General features: G+C 41.1%; 1 protein-coding gene across 4 annotated transcripts in view; it reads left to right on the top strand.

The window, feature by feature from the left end:
- Positions 1–16962, top strand: part of tbc1d22a (TBC1 domain family, member 22a) — a 120565-nt gene extending 103603 nt beyond the window's left edge. For all 4 annotated transcript variants that reach the window (XM_027272424.1, XM_027272422.1, XM_027272423.1 and 1 more), the window contains one exon: positions 12454–16962. In XM_027272424.1, the coding sequence (XP_027128225.1) occupies positions 12454–12582 (129 nt within the window). In that variant the 3' untranslated portion in view covers positions 12583–16962. The remainder of the gene's footprint in view (positions 1–12453) is intronic.
- Positions 16963–20339: the final 3377 nt, after the last annotated feature.

Here is a 20339-nt window from a genome sequence, read left to right as displayed (position 1 = left end):
CAAGGCCACCCCCGGTAAACAACTTTTAATAATCACCCCGTTGATTGAGTGCCGCGCCCAATGTGGCACATGAATTTATTTGTGCCAAAACAATAGGCGAAGAGAACAAAAAATGAGAGGAACGCAGCAGATTTAATATGGTGGAAGTAATTATGTAGCCCTCCGCCCCATCATGCCTTGTATTCCGTGACATCCGTCTTTCATTGCTCTCCTTCCACCTACATGTGCTCCATCACTGACAAGTAAAGTTAACTTTAAAGCTAACTTGCACAAGCTGGTGCACTGAATTTTGATGTACTATTTTGATGACCAAAGCTGCTTGGAGAGTCTGTAGTGCGTCATTGAGTAGACGTAAAGTGAGTGAGTTTGTGTGTGTTTAAAATATGTGCACAAAGGCAGCTGTATATTAGCTGTTGTTGCTCTGTTCATCAATGCGTATAAGCACAAGTTTACAATTGCCGGGTGTCCTAAAAGCATTTATAAACCCAAAAGAATTGCGTGTGAGGGTTGATTAGCTTGCCATCTCAGTGTCATTAGTGACATTATAATTGGCTAAAGTCTATTCACAATGGAGAGGAAAATAGAGATAAGAAGAATCAGACTTTTATAGCTTTTTTCCCCTAAGATAACAGAATAACAAGAGTTGCTCTGTCAGCCCATAAGCCAACTGCGTGCCCCCCTTGCTCAGCTCAGTTAAGACACAAAAATGCCAAATAAACAGCAATATCGATCCGCTTGTAAGGAAAAAACAGACTGCAGAGGGAGAAGGAGGTGGCGGAGAGGGAGAAATGGATTTCTTAAGAAAAAAAGAGAAGAAAAGGAGATTTGTGGAATTGGCTGGGTCATGAACTGAGACATAAATACCGAATTTTAAATTTAAATGCTTTTGTGTGTGGTCAAAGTGAGGACAGGCATTTCTGCTCCTGTGTTTTTATTTTCGGAGAACTCTTCATTAGGGTGGCATTAACCTTTCTGAACTTGGCAATGGGGAGTTGAACTGTTCAGGCACTGTTTTCCTTTTGTAGTTTTAGTATGTTAGAGTTCATAGCGCCTCTCTTTGCAAGGTCAAGTTACCACTGAACTGTTCATATTGCCAATTTAGTCAACATGAACACAGAAATTCATTGCAGCAGATTGGCTCATACATTTCATAAGTAGTTTTACATGTTTCAAATGGTGTGAAAACAAAAACTGTTTGGTAAATTTGGGGTGGTAATGGTTGAAGCAGGGACAAATGGTTAGATATCGCTGCTCTTGAACTTTGAAGTTCTAAAAGCTGAAAAGTGAGACTAGTCAAGCAGAGTGAAATATCACTGTAAATGCTTCGTCACACACAGAGGAAGCCCAGACAACTGTTTTAGTACTTTCTGGCTGCGTTTTTTCCAGAGGTTATGAACTTGTCATTGAGCAGGAATTGACTGTTACAGAATAGGAAGTCTGAAAACTGTGAGCGTGGGCTGTGGAAAGTAAAGACATCACAGCTTTTGTTTTTTTTCTCAGAAATGAATATCAATTTTCACTTTTATTTTAATTTTTAAATCAAACCATTAAACTACTTCTTCTCTGAGGTGTCAGTAGGGGTATCCAAATGATAACCTCAACACCAACACCCACGCTTGTGGTTTCATGCGTTCTGAAAGCTTTCAACCAATCTGTCATCATTTTTTCGGGCTTTATTTATTCACACTCCCACAGTATTTAAATTACCAAAGGTTGTACCCACATCCCACACGTTCTCCTTTTAGAAGGGACTTTGCAGGACATCATGAATTAATTTGGTTTAGGCAATCTTAGACTGATGTTGATTTTCTACACATGAAACATGAAAGTGAAATGTCAGATTTATGTATGCATCATACTTTTCTTTCTGTATTTTAAGTACTTTCCAGGCTTGCATGAACATCCCAGACGGCAAAAATGATTTTCTTTCAGTTTTGTTTGTGGTTTGTTTTATATGAATAGTACAACATTATTTGAAATGTGCTTAGCAGCTTTAATGCAGAATGAAATGAGACATTACAATCTTGCCTGTACAGTAAAATACAAAGCTTAATCTAGCTTAAACAAAGACTAAAATTAGGGGACGTAGCTATTCTGGTTCTGCTTAAACAAACATCCCCCTACTAGCACCTCTAACGCTCACTATTAACACAATATGCTGTATATAGTTTATTTAGTGTCTAAATGTCAAAGCAACAGGTTGTGGTTTTACAGGACAGATTAAACAAATTGGGTTTTAATTTAATACCCTGATTTTTGTACCTTTGGGCAGAGCAAGCAAGCTGTTTCACTTGTTTCCAGCATTTATGCTAAACTAAGCTAACCAGTAGCTGGCTGGGATTTTCATATTTAACAGAGTGCTTACTCTTGGCAAGAAAACAAGTAAGTGTGCTTCCTAAAATGTAAAATCTAAAAAACTCTCAGTGGCCTATAAACATATAAAGCAATTTTATCATTTCCTGAACACGTTTAGTTGTAACCAAGTGTCAAAAACTGCAGTTGCTCGAAGGCCACTTGAGGCTGGCTACAGAACAAGTTAATTTTCATAAGTCTCCATGTTAAAATGTCCAACTTCACAGAAAAAATAAACATGTTTACAGCCTGGTAAAAAAACATAGTTTTGGTCTCTATTTTATTCATGGCAACTGTACTGAATGTGATTTATTTATTTATTTATATATATAACTCATCTGTTCAAATTATATTAAGACTTAAAGTTATGTATAATTAACAGTGAAGCAGCTTTGATTGACAGGTGGGTGAAGGCTACAGATGGCTTGTTGCCCATTTTTAGATTAGCCGGGAGGCGGAAGAAGCAGGACTGCCAACATATTTAGCCTCAGATTTTGAGCTTCGAAACAGCTCTTCAGAAAACTGTGGGTGACCTCACAGATAACACGTCCATTCTTTACTTTCAATTGGTTTAACAAAGACTATGTAATTTCCTAAACATGTTTATTTCACACCACACTGACTCTTGACGACTGTATATCCATATGCAGCGAGTACCAAAGCAGTGCCAATTCTGAATTTCTTACCATATTTCATATCCTATAGGGGCAGAACACTGTATTGTTTATAATTATAATCTATTACTCTAAGGACAGGGTTGAGTTATTGAGTGTCCCTGAAAGAGCACACTATATACTATTCACCACACTTATTATTATTGGTGTAATCAATGACTATCAAGGCTATTTCAGCCAATTTCACACTTTCTTAGACTATTCTACAATTTTCTACAATTCTACCTTTTCATATAAATGTCTACAGTATTATACAACATTGTACCACTTTATACTATTCTATACAGACATGATTACCACTCAAAATGTAGGAAAATTTGAGGCAGTCGCAGTGATAACACTGCTGAAGCTGTCATTTTTATAGTTTTGGGGTCACAAAGACACAAAGATGTGCCAGCAACACACATCTACTGCCCAATCTACTCCCGTGTTAATTTGAGAAGAGAAATTTCGAAAAGGAGCAGGGAGCACCTGTTCTTTCTCTCACTCCCGAGGCCAAAGTTTATACAATTTTTGCCTGAAAATTGGCAAGGAAATTGTCCACGAGTTGAGGATGCTGGTGGGAAAATTGGCAAGGAAATTGTCCACGAGTTGAGGATGCTGGTGGTCATTTCGGCTTTTGGTTTGCGGCACACCTTTTTTGGCATTTTTAGCCACCTTCGAGGGGCTTCATTTAGAGATTTTCTGTGCGTCTCAGTATAGAGACACAGAGTCCGTGCGCCCACCTGTGCCTAATTGCTTTGGCCTGTGGCTGACCCTGGTTGGAAACCTCAAGTTTGCCTTTGACTAACTTTATTGAAGTCTCTGTATGATATCAATGCCTATCAAGACTACTTTTAATGTCGGCCAGTTTATACTTCTCTCTTGCAGACACAAACACAGACACAAAGATAGACAGACAACACCACACACACACACACAGACAGACAGAGGCAGGCAGACAGACAGACAGACAGGACAAAGTCTTTCTAAATAAGAGTCCCTTCAAAATAAAAGACTTTGTAAAACTCTCTCATTAAATAAAAGACTTTGTAAAACTCTCTCATTAACAGACACAAGACCACAAAAGCGCGCACAGACACAAAAGACAAGCAAGACACAAACACAAGACAAAAGTTTTTCAAAATAAGTCTCTTCAAAATAAGAGCCCATTAAAAAGGCAATGATGACACAGCTTGTTGTATTAATACTGAATTTGCTGAGCAGTGACAATAATAATGTATGGGGGTGACGGGGCCAGAGTCAGGCACACTCAAAATTTCTTTAGAAATTTTTCTAGTTGTCGTCTACTGTATCAGTAGATCTATTTCACAGCACAGTGTGGGAATTAATACATGCTTAAGGCAAATAAAAGCCACAAGCTTCAAGCATTAATTTGACTAAAATGTTGTCTGTGATTGCACATGCCATTGTATTTCATCATTAACGGTGCTTTCTCTCGCACTATGCGAACAGAGCTGCTTTGGGTTTATAAAACACTAGTTTTGCATCTATTTCAGCAACATTTTACAGGTGACCCACATTTCTATACAGCTGCTGTTGCTTGAAGAATGCATGGGATTTTCTTTCCATTCAGTCTTTTGTTCGTGCTGAGGTTGAAATCGGCTGTTTAAATCCTGTTTAAAAGTTTCCTGCCAAAACAGATTCGACATCCTGCCCATAAAAATTTGAACAAAATACTGTGGCTCATAGTGCAAAATATTATTGAGTCATTCATAGCAGATCACACCGGATTTTAAACAATCGTTTGGGAATATATACATGGCTGCATCCCTGCCGAATGTCCCACCTAGTAAAAAAATGGAATACATTTCCACTCTGTGTACAGTGTGAGTACAAAACTGAGGAAGAAGCAGTTTTATTTTATTTATCCTTCAATGGGGATATTCTTTGTTTTTTTTACTCACGTTTTATACATATAGGCCCGAAATATAACCGCACAGGGCTCATAGACATGCAAATTTGTAGAGATAGTGAAGGACAACCATGTAGCTGTGCCCTGGGAGTAGTTAGGGGCTCAGTACCTTGCTCAAGGGCACCTCAGTACTGCCTAGGAGGTGGACTGGCACCTCTCCAGCCACGAGTGTGTGCTCCATACTGTGACCTGCTGCTTCCCATATAGAACTAAAGACGACTAACTCCACAGTCTCTTCTTAATGAGCTAAAAACAGCTTATACCATCCCCCTTGCCCCGGGTACAAAAAGAAGACCTCTCTTGAGACAGCTGTCGACATTTTCAAAGCAAAAGAAATGCGACGGGTGAATGCGTGTCTCTGTCAGCTTGTCCAGTAGCAAGGGAAGTGTTTCTACTGCATGAATAGTTTGAATCCTGCTGTATTATAGTCATGTAATGTAATTTAAAGAGCAAATCAACTCATGGAAATGAATGAGTAAACAATACAACACAGTATTTCATATTCAGAAATAGGCTTCACCTATATAGTCCCATAAATGTAAACAAATACAAATAAATAAATATAAAAATACATAAAACCTGAAATCATCTCTGTCCAAGGTGCTGAACTGCCTTCACAGTTTTCAGGTTCAGCACCTTGGACAGAGACCGTGTGACCCACCTGTTTTTCTACAGCACAGCAGCTCGGGATTAACCGCTTGTTACCAGATTGTATTTATGAGCCGTGTTTACATAATTTTTTTAATATTTGGTCTGTTGTCTGTCAACAAACAAATCAACAGTCAAAAATGAGAACAACTATATCGTAAATCCGGCTGCCTGGAAACATAGTCGCTTTTGGCGAATGCGGCCAGTGACACGGCACAGCTGTTGTCATTAACCTTTATTTATGTTGATTCTGTCGAGTGACGTGCGGATAATAACAGCTCAATCAGAAGGGAAAGCTGCATCACTGCTGTGAAAATACAGACGGTAGAAGCTCTGAAATACTCAGACTGCCAGACTTTTCCCTACAGGCAGCTGTTTCTCCCTCATGAATGAACAATTGTGTTTAATTTGAATGACTTTTAATTCTTTCCTGTAGCATACAGTACATATTTTACAGTGATACATATATTTATGATACAACACTTAGTGGTAAAGTGGGAAACTGTAGGCTGTTGGGCATGTATGCCACCTTTTTAAATCTATTGTAGCCTGCACTGATTAAAAAGCAACCTTGACAAACTATAATCACAGGGAAGAGTCTGTTTTCTGCTAATGTGCATGCACATTAAGCCTGTTGTTGTTGAATAAAACACTGGTAAATTAAAAATATTTCATTGTACAGACCAAACAGTACAGTCTGCATGGCTGATTAAACCCTCAATGGTCTAAAATCACAAGCCCTATAAGCTACAAACATGCATAGTTTACCTGTGTAAAGCTGTGGCAAGGCTGAGTGCCCCCTGCTGACATCATGCTGTAACACATGCAGAAAAGGCGTGCAGTCCTCGTGGCGGAGTGGGGACTCTTAAGTGCATTAATCCGCTGAGCTTTTTACCTGCCAACCTTTTTTACAAGACAACTTGGCTTTGCCATCCTATGTTAGCTCTTACCTCCACATGCTACGGTGCCTTACTCCTACATTAGCACCCACTGTTTGCCAGAGTGCCCATTTTGTGTAATTATACGAACTACAGAAAGCTAATGGCCCTGACAGAGCAGTGCCTGGGCCCATTATGTCTCAGGGTGCTGCAAAACACCATTACCACCACCAGCAACCCGGAGTGTCTGTGCACATAAGGTGGCAGTGTGCGTACGTGCTGCCTCATCCCTATATGTGTGTGTGTGTGTGTGTGTGTTCATGTAGATATTGGTCGAAGGAGGTCGGAGGTGGAATGATACATGTCAAAGAAACACGACATTCACTACAGTCGATTGCCATTTTTAGCCACAAATGTGTGTCTGTTGGCATGTTTGTGCACATCAACACCTGTCATCTCTCCCCATTAATTTCTCCAGGGCTTTGGCTGCTTGCTGCAGGGAGCTGTAGTTGTCACCGCAGGAGAGACAGCGAGGCACCTCACAGGACTTTGGGCACTCATTGTACTCACTTCACTTAGCACCATCTCATTCTGCCAGCAAATAGACTATTTGGTTCACAGGAAGAGTGGGCTTTAATTGTGTGTTTTATCTATGTCTATATAAGTGTGTGTGTGCGTGTGTATGAGTTCAGCAGAAGCCACCATTACCGCAGATAGCTCCACTAGTCACTGTTAATAGTATTTGAAGTGATATTTCTCTCTTACTTCATTTGAGGCTTCAGCTCTTCTAACTAATAGTCATCTAGAACTCCCATGCATAAAGTCAGTACTCACAGATATGACTTTGTGGTAAGGCAGTGTGGTGTCTTCATGATTCCCAGCCCCACTTCGCCTTCGCTTATTGCACAGCATTTGTTTTACCTCGACGTGCGGCTTTACAAAATGCAGATGAGAACAGAGAGTATTAAATCAGCCCGCCTCTGCCAGACGCAGGTTAAAACAATAACTATACCCACAGCAAGTAAATTCCACTTGACGGTGGCCTTGCCTCTGTGTGCAACCATTATGTTATCCCATTCACTTTTTGAAGAAAGAGCCTTAGCTCTGACTCTATTGACAATCTGCTTTCCCCTCACTATCAATAGCCATTAACCACTTTAAGCCTCGCCAAGTGTAGGAGATGGAGAGCTAATTGCATTTTTTTTTTTTTTTGTAGCATACAGTAATGGATCAATGTGTTTGTTAGCATTGTAGGATAAATGGATATTCATGCTTGAATAACTAGAAGAACCACAAGCATCCCTGCACACACACAAACAGTCACAAGGCTAGCTACATACACACCTATGGCACACCTTCACACACACATCTCTGTCTGTTTCTTTTTTGTACCTTCAGTTCACTGTTTCATCTCTGCCACTGACACACACTGCAACAAACGTGCATATATATCTCCGTACACCACTCCACACACTCTTTAGCTACATCTCTCTCTCTCTCTCTCGTTTCTAATTGCATACACAACCACAAACGCATGCCGAACATACATTGAATTTCACGGATTGCACAGATTTCAATTTACCTCTCTCATGCGATCGCACGTGCTCGTTCACACAGACACTTGTGGCCTCTCGGCGTGGAGTGTTGCCACCTGTGTGGAGAGGAGTGAGTGTAGCATTCCCCCCTGACAGCGAGATGTATGCAATTAAACCGTATTAAAGTCATTAGCCCAACCGAAGTGATAGCCAGCAGATGGTTACCACGCAGAAATATGCTCTTAATGAAGCTTCTCAGTCGCTACGAGTGTGTGCTTGTGTGGCGGAGCATGCGTGAGTGCACTTGTGTGTACGTCGCGTGTATATTTGTTTGGGTGTGTTTCCTAACGGCTGTAACACTCGAGGCGGCACTTGATTAGACGGTGGTTGGTCCCTCTCCTGTAGCATAGCAATTAGGACCTATTGTTGATTTATAAAGATATGGTAGCACATGGTAAATTTCCCTCCTACCACTTATCCATCTCCATCTCTGTGGAAGCCAAAATATGCTACAAGGAGAGCATTTTAGATATGAGATGCAGATGTAAGCTGGTCATCGGAGAGATTCTCTGATTGTTTTACTTTTCCGTGCCTCAAAAACCGAGCCACACGTCCAAATCAGCAAGCATACTTTGTGCAACGTACAGAGCTTGAAGCTTTTGCAAGGTTGCTATGGATTGTGCATATTTTTTAGCTCTTCAAAAGAAAAGAAAAATCATTTTTGGAATTATTCATGCTTTTTCCAATTAGAGGCCTCTAGTTGGGCATTTGCATCTGCCATTGTTAGCGTTGTTAAGGAATTACATAACCATCTAAAGCCTACAGATGTTTATAGGTTGTCCACATACCGCTACAGTTACTGATCCAAACAGTGTGTCCTTTTGTAATATTCAACATTTCGGACATATTGTTGTATTGGATTTGTTTTCCAAAGAAAAAGTAAAACCACTCGCAAAGTGGAATCCAGCCTAGTTTGCTAAAATCAGCCGGGGGGGGGGGGCTAGCTAGCTTTAGCTGTCTCTCCACCTATGATGGGAAATTACCCGGCCTGTCAAAACTCACTTCAGCAGAGAGCACTGCGATTCAAATCACATCACAGAGAAACATCAGGAAAATATATACTTTTTTTAGAGCAAAAATACATTTAAAATGTCTTCGCTCAATAACAACATTTTCCATTCCTTGTTTATATTTGATTTTTTTTTTTTTATCGGTTTATTTTTTTCACTTTTGCATTTATAATGGAGACATCACATATGTGCATAACGCTAACATTGAGCTATTCACTGAGGTAATCACAGATGCATTACAAATGAATATAGGTTTGATCCATTGTGTTAAAGATACAACAAGCAGCAACAACAGCATCTCAAGTGTCTGGTTCAGTTGATCAATCTATCCACTGTAGGTTAATTAAGACAAAATGTAAGGGGACTCTTTTAATTTCACTACAGCTCATGTGCAGCCAGGATGCAGTGTTGTTATTCCACAGGGGGGGTTAAAAAAAAGCTTTCCTTTTTCCTGAAGAGCCCGGGGCAGTGAAGTACAATAGGTGGTACGCGGTTTCTGGCCTCAGGCATTCAGGACCACAAGGACGATGCACAGAATCCTTACTATACACACACTCACATAAATACACATCATACATACACATGACCTGCACTCTTTCAGACTGACACCCACATAAACTACATGCTGATTTGTATTCAGCTTAATGTGCCCAACAGATCAAATGATTTAGTTTTTTTAGCACGTGAGCTTAGCACACATGCTTACAACGCATGAATCCACTCTATGCTCACATGCAAAAGTCTTTTAGCTGTGAGCAGCGTTCTTGGATTGCCACCGTGTGTGAATAGGGGGAGAGAGAGCGAGAGAGAGGGTGAGTGATGAAAGGGGAGAGCTGATAGTGATGCCCCGTTGAATACAGATGAGAGAAAGCCAAGCTGAATTCTGATCAGGCTGCCTTCTCTCTTTCTTTTGCCCTCCTCCATCTCTCTCCATCCCTGAGACTGAAAATACTTCAGAGAAGTGCGTCTTTCTGAACCGAGGGGGGTGATGTCTTTAGGTAAACCTTTCAAAGTCAAGGTCCAGGACTATCTAATATGTTTTTCCTCCCACTGTAGAATTACCAAGCAGCTGGATTATGATGTGAGGCAGCTTTTTTAGAGGGAATCTGATCAGGAACTGAGAGTCCTGTTTTATGTGTTTGTTAGCATTTTTAGCAGCGCACGCTCACTGCCTTTAACACATTTCAAGGGCTTGTGGCTCATGAAAATCAATCACCAAAATAATCAGCTTCACAGTTAAGCCAAGAGAAACAACAAATTTTCATCAAACTTTAAAGCATGTCAGAACTAAGATTGAGCTGTGATCGCGTTTTAAATTATTCAAAAGATTGAGGTGGAACGCAGCTGCAGCCTAATCTGTGAAATTTCACCAAGATGGAACTTAATTATTTGAAGAAAACTTGTACTTGTACATGGAATACAAATGCTTTTTTTTTTTCTTTTTTTTTTGTTGTTGAAGTCATCAGGGTCGTCTCACCGGCTCATTAAAAACGTGCGAGGAAGGTAAAACAAATTAATGAAGCCAAACATTTTAATACGTAGGAGGGTAAGACAATACAAAGTGCCTCGCTGTAGTAAATATCCCCGCTTAAAGTTTTCTCAAGTTTGACTTTCTCACATTTTTGTAGAAATACGTAGGTGCAATGTGCATGAAAATGCATAAACGCACTTTGACACACATCACAATTACAAACACTTCAGCCGGAGTTTAAAATACTTTCTGTAACACAGTCACAGCGCCTCACACGGCAGTTTACTGCTCAGGAGATGAGCGTAGATGCCAGAAGGCCCGACGTGATTTGTCCTTCGATGTGATTATCAGCACCGTGATTGGTTGTAAACCCTGTTGTCACGGCAATGATTTCAACCTCGACGATGAAAGCTCCCGAGACACAGATCCATAGCATACCGGTACACACACACAGAATCAGTCTGTCTCACTGCTAACCAGTCTCATTCCCCTTTGAGAGAGAGGCATTAGTTGTTGAGATTGAACCCGTGCATGTGTGTGTGTGAGGGTGTGTGTCGCTGTTGTCTGTCTCCTTACTTACATAGTAATGTACAGAACAGGAATCTGGGGGAAAAGCTTGAGCTTCACTGAATTGCCCTTGACACTTTATTCTTTCTCTCCTGATTTTCTTTTTCCCCATGTCTGCACCCGACTCTTTTATCTTTTTCTATCCTTTTTCTCTCTCACGGCTGTTATTAACCCACTTTGACTGAGTTAATAACATCTATGTCATACGAGTGGCTGTCTGCCACACTAGTGTCACACTTGTACATCCAAAACTACACTAGCTTGTAATAATAGTTTACGCCTTTAGTTGAATTTGTACACATTTAAATAGTCTGGAGCTGTGTAGTTAAAGATATTTTTTTGGCCTTTTTGAGCCTTTGTACATGAGGAGGACAGTCTACCAACTGAGCTAAACGACACCCCGAAAAAGCTACATATTAAAAATATTACTAAACAAATAAACCATCCTGATTTTTTTCCCCCCCTAATCTTTAGAATCAAAGGTAGCAAACTCATAATTATTAAAATTAAACCATCAATCCATTCTATTAAGGTAACCGCACCACACATTTCATTTAGTACAAGATTTTTGTAGCCCGTCATAATTAGGATGATACAGAAGACTTAATTTGAGTCACATAATTAATTAAACCTTGACTCTTTGATAAGATTCAGTGCAATAATTGTGCTCAATGTGAACGTATGTGACAATGTAACAAAACATTGTTTGACTATTTTTCTGCAAATGTAGCAAGAGATATATGTATTCATATATTGTAAATCAGCTTTCTCAGAAACGGTTTGAAGCTCTGTTGCCTGTGGAGAGTTTGTGATTTACTTCCAAGAAATTAAGGCTGGTTTTAGGTCGAAAACACAGGGGGTGCTGGAAAAAAACAAAACACAGTGGTTGAGAAGTTGAGCAAGATTTAATAACGCAGTGTAACCAATTAGACCATGACACCAGTCAAACCTCCACAGTCAGCCTTAAATTCACTGAAACTGAGACTATCCAGGTGGATTCAGGGACTAAACTCTGATACTCTACCTGTTGTGTTCTGGCTTTGTTTTTTTCATGTACCCAGCTTCTCTTCTCTTCACACTACGACATGAGACTCGAAGAGATTTAATTTGGTTTGTGTCTGATTGCATGAAAGAGAGAGAGAGGAAGCAAGTGGGTATTGGTTGAGCAAGATGCACAGTGAATAAGAGTGAGGGAACCTCTGACCCCCTTCAACCACTTTACAACCTTGTGACAATTCGCCGCAGTCACCGCATTTGGTGTGAAGTATACACATCAATAGCTCCGACGAGTACTCCGAACATACCTAAACCACTTAATGTTTTGTTTTTTCTTTTCCCACCAGGGCCTGATGATCCTCCTGCAGAACCTTCCCACAATGCACTGGGGCAACGAGGAAGTGAGCGTGCTGCTGGCCGAAGCCTACAGGTTGAAGTTTGCCTTTGCTGATGCGCCCAACCACTACAAGAGATGATAAGCGTGGCTCTCTGCAGCCACTCCCCTCTTCCTCCTCCTCCTCCTCCTCCTTCTGCTCTTCCTCCTCCTTTCCCACCCTGCAGTCGTCTACTGAACTTTAGAGGCCTCTATTCCCACGTGGAAGGACCTTTGCCCCCTTTTTTCTTAACCTCCCGTTCCCCGTATCGCCCAGTGGGCCTTTCAGCTACTAAGAGATTTGAATCAACCAGTGACTGAGGACGTGCGGTGTAGCATTCAAACATGTTGATGTGGAGCCTCTTTTTTTTTTCTTTTTTAAATTATATTTTTTCTCTGATCAGCTCTGAAGTGTGCACTCCTTCAGTCCAGCGCAGAATCCTCTTCATCATTGAAGACCACGACTTTCTGTTGGAGATCGGTCCGCTCAAGCCGACGCCTCAAACTTCAACCTCAGGCCTGATGCAGGACCACGAGCTGTTGCTCAGCACCGCCACGGGGACTTAGTCTGGCTCAGAAAAAAAAAAGTTATTTTCTGCTAATTGTTGTTTCCAATACCATGGCAATACATTGTTTTTTGGTCCTGGAGGTAAAAATGTGACTTTTTTTGTTTGTTTGTTTTATTTACAAAGACAAAGATAGATGGCAAAAGGGGGCACTAGATGGTTTGCATATCTAAGCCCTCTCTCCTGGTCACAACACAACCTTGAAAGAACGTGACATCTCCCGTGTTTCTTTTCACTCCTGCTTCGTGCCACAGTTTGTTTCCCTTCAAACACACTTTGCAGGGAGAGAGATTGTTAGTCTCTGAGGAGAACCATACCCCCACCCCCTCTATCTCTTTTTATCCCACCCTCACTGCACCATCACAGCTTTCGAGCGTAAAAACAAACGGTGGTAAGAGGCTGCAGTTCAGGAGTCACATCGACATCACAGAAGGTTGTAAGCCATTAGGAGTAAGAAAGCTTGTTCAGTTTCCCTTAGACCTGCTTATATATGAAGAGACATGTCTTATCTATTAACTACCCCTCGTCCTCATCCTCCTCCTCCTCCTCTCTGAACCCAGGACTACCTCAGAACACACATTAAAACACAAGTGGTGAGAGCCAGAAATCCACTCCATAAAGCATACACAGAGTTTAGTAACACGTACGTTTGCTCTCTGCGGTGAGAAACAAACACACCTTCAAACAAGCGCACATCAGTATGGGGTCAAAATGAACAATTTGAGAAATCACGCATTCACATTCAAATCTGCTTCTTCACAGGGATGTTTTTGAAGATCCAAATTAACAATTTTGCCTTAATTTAGATATGTTCATCGATTATTTCTCTGTTTTCTCACAAACCTCTCCTCCTCCTGTTCTGTTGAACATCCACAAATGAAAAGAGTGACATAAATTTTATGGCGAGAGCACCGAGCTCAACATTATCGAGTGATTCTCATCCACGAGGCCTTCTTTGTCAATTCATTTTAACACCTGAACCTGTGACAGCAGCATCTCTCTTTCACCTTGAATACGCGTCTTTGATCCATAGCTGGTTCTCTTAATTAAATCATGTGTAACCAGCGTGCTTGTAAAAAGTACTCTCTTCGAACTTTGTATTCTGGCAGTTTGTCCCGTGCAGATCATCACAGATATCGGCGGCTGTGACATCCCGGAGATGTATTAGACACACTTACAATACAAAGCGCTCTCCTCAGTCAACTTCTGGATCCGTCAATCTGCATATCCTTCATGTTGTCATGAGAAACAATAGTAAATCAAGGCTTAGCTGTGTGCGCTATCGGCCTTTTTTTGAAAAGAAATGTTCGAATAATGACACAACCATCATTACCGACTGTGTCTGAACTCTAATGTGACAGAAACGTGAGAGGTTTAGCAGATAGAAATGATTAAACTCACCCTTTAATGGAAAATTATTTTGCATACAGCGATCTGGACTTAAATGAACAAACTCCCCCCTCCCCGTGTAACACTGGTCACTGCTCTGTTCACACAGAGCACATGGGAAGTCAGTAGCACCATACTGGTGTACCGTTAAAAAGGGGGGGGGGGATAATCAGACTTTCATGGCATAACACAAAGCTGTTAGCGTTAGCAGCCTCCTGTCGCGACTCCGCCAGGATCCATTATTGTCATCCCCAGCCCGCAGAAGACGGGTGTGCGTAGGTGTGTGAAGGGGAGATGGAAGGAGAGAGGGATGGGGGTTGTGTTTCTTTGGAGGTTTCAGTGCTTTTTCTGTGAGAGCTGTCAGTCTTTGATCACACGTTGGGATTTTTTTTTTCTTAAACAATCTGCACCAGTTTCACAGGCCCCTCGTCTCCCGTGCTCTCTGACAAGGAAAAACTGCACTTAATTTAAAAGTCTATAGCCTTTTTTCCTCTCTCTCTCTGTTTTCTATGAGATATATTCTTTCAATCAACATTTTTAAGATTTGTTTTTCTTTTTTTTCTTTTGGTTTTATTTTTTTTTTTAATGCTGTTTACATGACAAGCCTATTAAGTTGTGCCTGACTCTGGAGACATAAGACAACATCCTAGTTATGATTTTGACCTCATGAACATGAAGGGTTTCAGATTTTTGCAAGCAATAGAATGACATTTTGAATTTGCTGTGAAAAGACTGCGCACATCTAGTTTTTTTGGGGGGCGGTCTGTTAGCCATCAACATGAACTGTTTAATCATTCTGTAGTTATGCTTAACTCCTCCACCGAACAGCAATTGTCCAGTCAAGGCTTAGCAACCGTCGAGGCCTGTCAAGCTTTGGATTTCTCCACAGGTTGAAGTGGCGTGCATGAGGCTGTAGAACGAGATTGATACTCTCTGTCTCTGATGCTTAGCCTCACCAAAACCACAAGAGGTAAACTGTAAGGAGTGGGGAAACCTAGAGTTACTTTCAAGGCCAAAGAGCCCATAGTTTGCGTACATTCACTTGTGCGGTTACAGATTACATAACCAAAATACATCCAATACTCCAGATTCTCCTCCGTTCTGATCTTTATTTGGTTCTGGGGACGTTTACACTCCAACAAGACCAATAAACGTTGCCCGAGTTGGCATTAGCTACGTTTGCCAAAGTTATTGGTTAGCCCCTCAACTGAAACTCCTTTCCCCTTGTCTCTAAGGTTCAAACTGAACATACTATTTTAAAATTACAAATAATCAAAGCTAAGCAGCCAAACAGGGTCTGACATTTTACCATACTTTTAATCTTCGGACTAACTCAGCTAACTATCTAGTCTACATGTATCATCAACTGGTGAGGATGCTGACATTACAGCTTTAGCCTTGTGTCTTTTAGCACAGTCTCATGTATGTAGCAACCAGTTTCATCTTCAACACCTTAAAAAGGTCAGGCGATATCAGTAAAAAGTCAGCTTGGTAAAACATTTGAAATCACCTTGTGGATTAATGTTTAGTTAGCTAGCTGCAGCTGACTACAAACTGCTTTTGTCTGGCGCTGTCTTAAATAAAGATCCCACTGTTTTCCAAAAATAAGAATTACTTTTGAATTTGAAGTGACAAATCTGCCTCCGTCCTCACTGTAAACTGTGCTAAGAAAGGAAAGCTCGACAGGCCGTAGCAACAGTAACTAAGGGGGGGGCGGGCATTCACAAGCTGTCACTTATTGTCCCATTTATGATTCAGAGCTCTTCTTTTCAAGATGTTATGTTGCCTTATTGCACTCATTCAATAAGTTTTGCCTGGGACATCAAATAATGTTGGAGGTTGACAGTTACTGTATTCTATGTGTGTGTGTCTGTGTGTGTGTGTGAGAGGCATGAGCAAACAGACAAGGCTGGACCCCCCATTTCGTCTTTTCAAATCATTAGAAGAGTTTCTGTATTTTTGCTGTAATGTCATACGCAGTAATTTCCCTTTAACAAGAAGTAGCTGCCTCCTCAGACTGTGTGAAAACCAGAGGATTTAATAAACAAACACACACTCTTGCTACTAATGTCATGTTAGCCTTCCTGTAACCCACTGTCTCTGAGCACACATGTCTCCATGGTGATGAAGGCCAAGATGGTATCTAGCTGGAGCCCTTTTTCTCTTTGCCCACACACACAGTCACACACACGCACACACACACACAGGCAGACTTCAAACATTGGTTGAAGCATCGTAACGAGGGTGTCCTTAAGTAACATCTTCAGCTGCTTTCACTTGTTTTAATTTTTTTTTCACGCTCTACTTCTCCAGACACGAAAATATGTTCATGAAAACCAAACTTTAAAAAAGAAAAAAAAATCTCATCTATGTCTTTTGCCTCTTGAGTACTCCGAAAAATCTAATAATACTAGAGCGTGTGGGCGACAGGAGTAGTGGTTCTTGAATTTAAAAATGTGTACAGAGAAGATTTTGAAACAAAAAGTCTGTAAATAGAAAGTGTAAATAAATCCTATATATGACAAAAACCTGCTTTGAAAAAAGGCGTCAGGTTGTGTACGTGTGTTTTCTTGTTGGAGTGCTGGTATGTGTATGTTTGCGTGTGAGAGAGATCACAGCATCTCTCAGAATATTTCACATCCGGTCGCGGTCAGACTCGAAGTATGATATGTTTTACATCGTGACATCCCTGGTGCCTCTCTCTGTCTAAACAGCCTGGAAACCTTGCAGCATCACATTTCTGCAGTGAACTTCTCATGTGAACGCAGACATATAATGCAGATGCTCTCGATCAAACCCTGAATTGCTGCTCTGGTTTGGTTTGTTGTGTGTGTGTGTGTTATGCATATATTTAGTGCACTAGTGTGCCTGTGCATGCATTAGCCAGTGCGGCGAGCAGCCCACTGTTTGCAGCGGGCAGCTAATTGTATCGCTTGTATTCATACACTGTTCACATACACACAGTCTAACAGGTAAACACTTCTTGTCTGATCCCTCTGGAGAAAATGGCCGTACTAGTTTGGTTAATGAGACTTTGTTTCCCAGTGTGTGTGTGTGTGTGTGTTTCAGAGGATTGGAAGGAAAGGAGGAGACAGAAAAGACACAAAAACGAGAGCCAGACTGCATTCACTTGCAAATGTGAGTACATACATACGTGTGTGTGTGTGTGTGTGTGTGTGAGTGTGTGTGAATGCAGCGGCAGCAACCTGCAGTAGCAGCTCCCTCGCTCTCGTTAGGCTGACTGATGTTCACACAGGCAGCCAATTATGGAGTGCCGGTCACTGAGGACTCCAGTCACTTCATGGGAAATTAAAAATACATTAAAACCAACAATGGTCGCAGGAAGGTGCCTGCTTGTGCATGCAGACACACACACACACACACGCGCATCCACCCACCCTAATGTGTAATGAAAGATGGGAAAGGTGCCAACAAAGAAGTAGCACACTACAAAGTGAAAAATGATCCAGTGCAAATATTAGCAAAATCAACTTTTCCTTTTAGTTGTTTCCTCAAGGCCATTTTCCCTCTACATATCGTAGCTGTTTATTTGTACAGTGTGTCAGTATTATAGCATCAGCCTCCCTATGCTCTCCTAACTCCTCCAATTTACAGGCCTATAAACCACCGCTCGCCAGCGTGAGTCCTTTTCATCAAGGGCTCACACTGGCAAAATGTTACAACATTCTGGGATCGCTAAGGCAGAAATGTCAAGACAGACTTCACGGCGCTTTCATGGAATCTTAAGCCCGTGTCTGAAATCAATTTCCTGATTCACATATTTATTTATTTATTTTTTTGGAAGAGTGGAGCTGCACAGCGATGGCATTATTGTCACAATGAGGGATAACACAGACTGATGTCTCCAGAGAGGATTTCAGATGCACTGTGGGGCCACTGGTAACTGTGATGTAAATTAGTTTCAATTTAAAGTTTGTGCTGAGGTGGCGGAAGGATCTAAATGTGTGTGTGTGTCGTTGAATGGTAAAATTATTTCTGGCTGCTTAAGAGTGGCAAATTTCCTGTTTTAAAGTTGGAAGATATATACATCAGCCGTAAAAACTCATCTCCTCGAGTCATTCCCTGTTGTCAGTCCCTCTTAGAAGTCTGTCTTAGCTTCACTATGAACTTATTAAAAGATATTGTTTTGGCCAAAAGCAAATTATATAAACAAAGTCCTCACAGCGACAGGGGAAATTCAGTTTAGCAACAGGAAGTGATTTGGGTCCGTCACTGCCAACAATTACGGCGGTAATAAATCAAACTTTGCTCACTCGTACGGCTCCTCAGATAACACGTGGACTCAATCACTTTACCCAGCCTGAAGTTATTGAAAAATGATTTATTTACTTATTATTAATTCAGTCACTTGTTTAGATTACTGATAGCAGAGGGTGTCTTGAAGAGATATTTCATATTGTTAACGGTGTATGTCCCAGCGCTGGCAGACAGCAATCATAAGTTAAAGCACGATTTATGTGACAACTACTGTCTGTATTATTTTTCAGACTGGTTCAGTCTATAGTGCTTTAAGGTCCCACATTGTAGAAAATGAGTTTTAAAATTTTAATATTATTATTTACTATAAAGCAGATTTAAGTGCTGTGTGAGTGCTATCTATCAAAACACTTAATCAACAATGCACATAGCACATTTTCAGAAACTGCCTTTAAATGAGATGTCAGGACTTCTATAAGGTTGTGATGTCACAACTATAAAGTCCCCGCCCTTAGCCATGCCCCCACCATAGCCCATAAGATATACTGTCCAGGTAGGTAGACTACAGTCTGTTACCTATTGTTGGCCTGGTCATGCATCACTCAGAAAACGGTCAACCAATCAGAGAGCGGCTCATTTAATAAGACAAAACCAAGCAGCATCTCCGTGACTGTGAAGTGAAGCCACCGAGGATGTGCCAAAACTTGCAGTTACTTCAACGGCCGCCTGAGGCTGGCTACAGAACGAGTCTCCATAAGTCCTGATGTTGAAATGTCCTACTTCACAGCAGAAATAAACATGTTTACAGCCAGGTACAAAAAACAGTTTTGGGGGCGGTCGGTAGCGTAGTGGGTTAAGCGGCCGCCCCGTGTGTAGAGGCTTCAGTCCTCGCTGCAGCTGGCCTCGGTTCGAATCCCGCATCGGGCGGCCATTTACTGCGTGTCATTCCCCCTCTCTCTGCCCCCTGCTTCCTGTCTATCTTCAGCTGTACTATCATTAAAGGCATACAAGGCCAAAAAAATTATCTTAAAAAAAAAAATTGGTCTCTATAGATAATTTCTCTGTTCATGACAACTGTGCCGAGTCTGAATTTCTATTTAACTCACCTGTGTAAATTGAATTAAGGGTTAAAGTTTTGTATAATTAACAGCATGGCCACCTTGATTGACATGTAGGTGCTGTTACAGATGGCTTGTTTGAGCACCCAGGTATCATTCAGCCTACCTCAGGCGACGGCAGCAGCCAGTGCCACCACACTCAAAAGACTGTGGGTGACGTTATGGATACACCATCCTATCTTTCTGTTAATGGACCAAACGCAACACAGAACGCCCAGATATTACAAGTGATGACTGATGATTTTTGGTGCTTAATACCACAAATTTTTATTGATATCAAAACTTAAAGGAAAAGTGTAAAGTATGGGACTTGTAATGCAGAGATCAGGTCCTAATTTTCCCATCAGTGTTTTGTTGGCTCTGATTTTTATTAACATTGTATTTTTTTTTTTCTTCTGTTGTAATCTTTTGCTTATCTCATCCAGCTGAGAAGATAATTCAGAACACCTGCACACTGACCGTGATAATCTTTCAGCTAAGAAACGCAGCAGGCACAGCTAATCTTATCTGAGAGATTATCATGGTCACCGCGCAGGTGTTTTGGTTTACTTAATATGCTGTTAAACGCT

Source organism: Larimichthys crocea, chromosome XX (assembly GCF_000972845.2).
Source record: "Larimichthys crocea isolate SSNF chromosome XX, L_crocea_2.0, whole genome shotgun sequence".
Lineage (NCBI taxonomy): Eukaryota > Metazoa > Chordata > Actinopteri > Sciaenidae > Larimichthys > Larimichthys crocea.
This window is presented reverse-complemented; position numbering and strand designations above follow the sequence as displayed.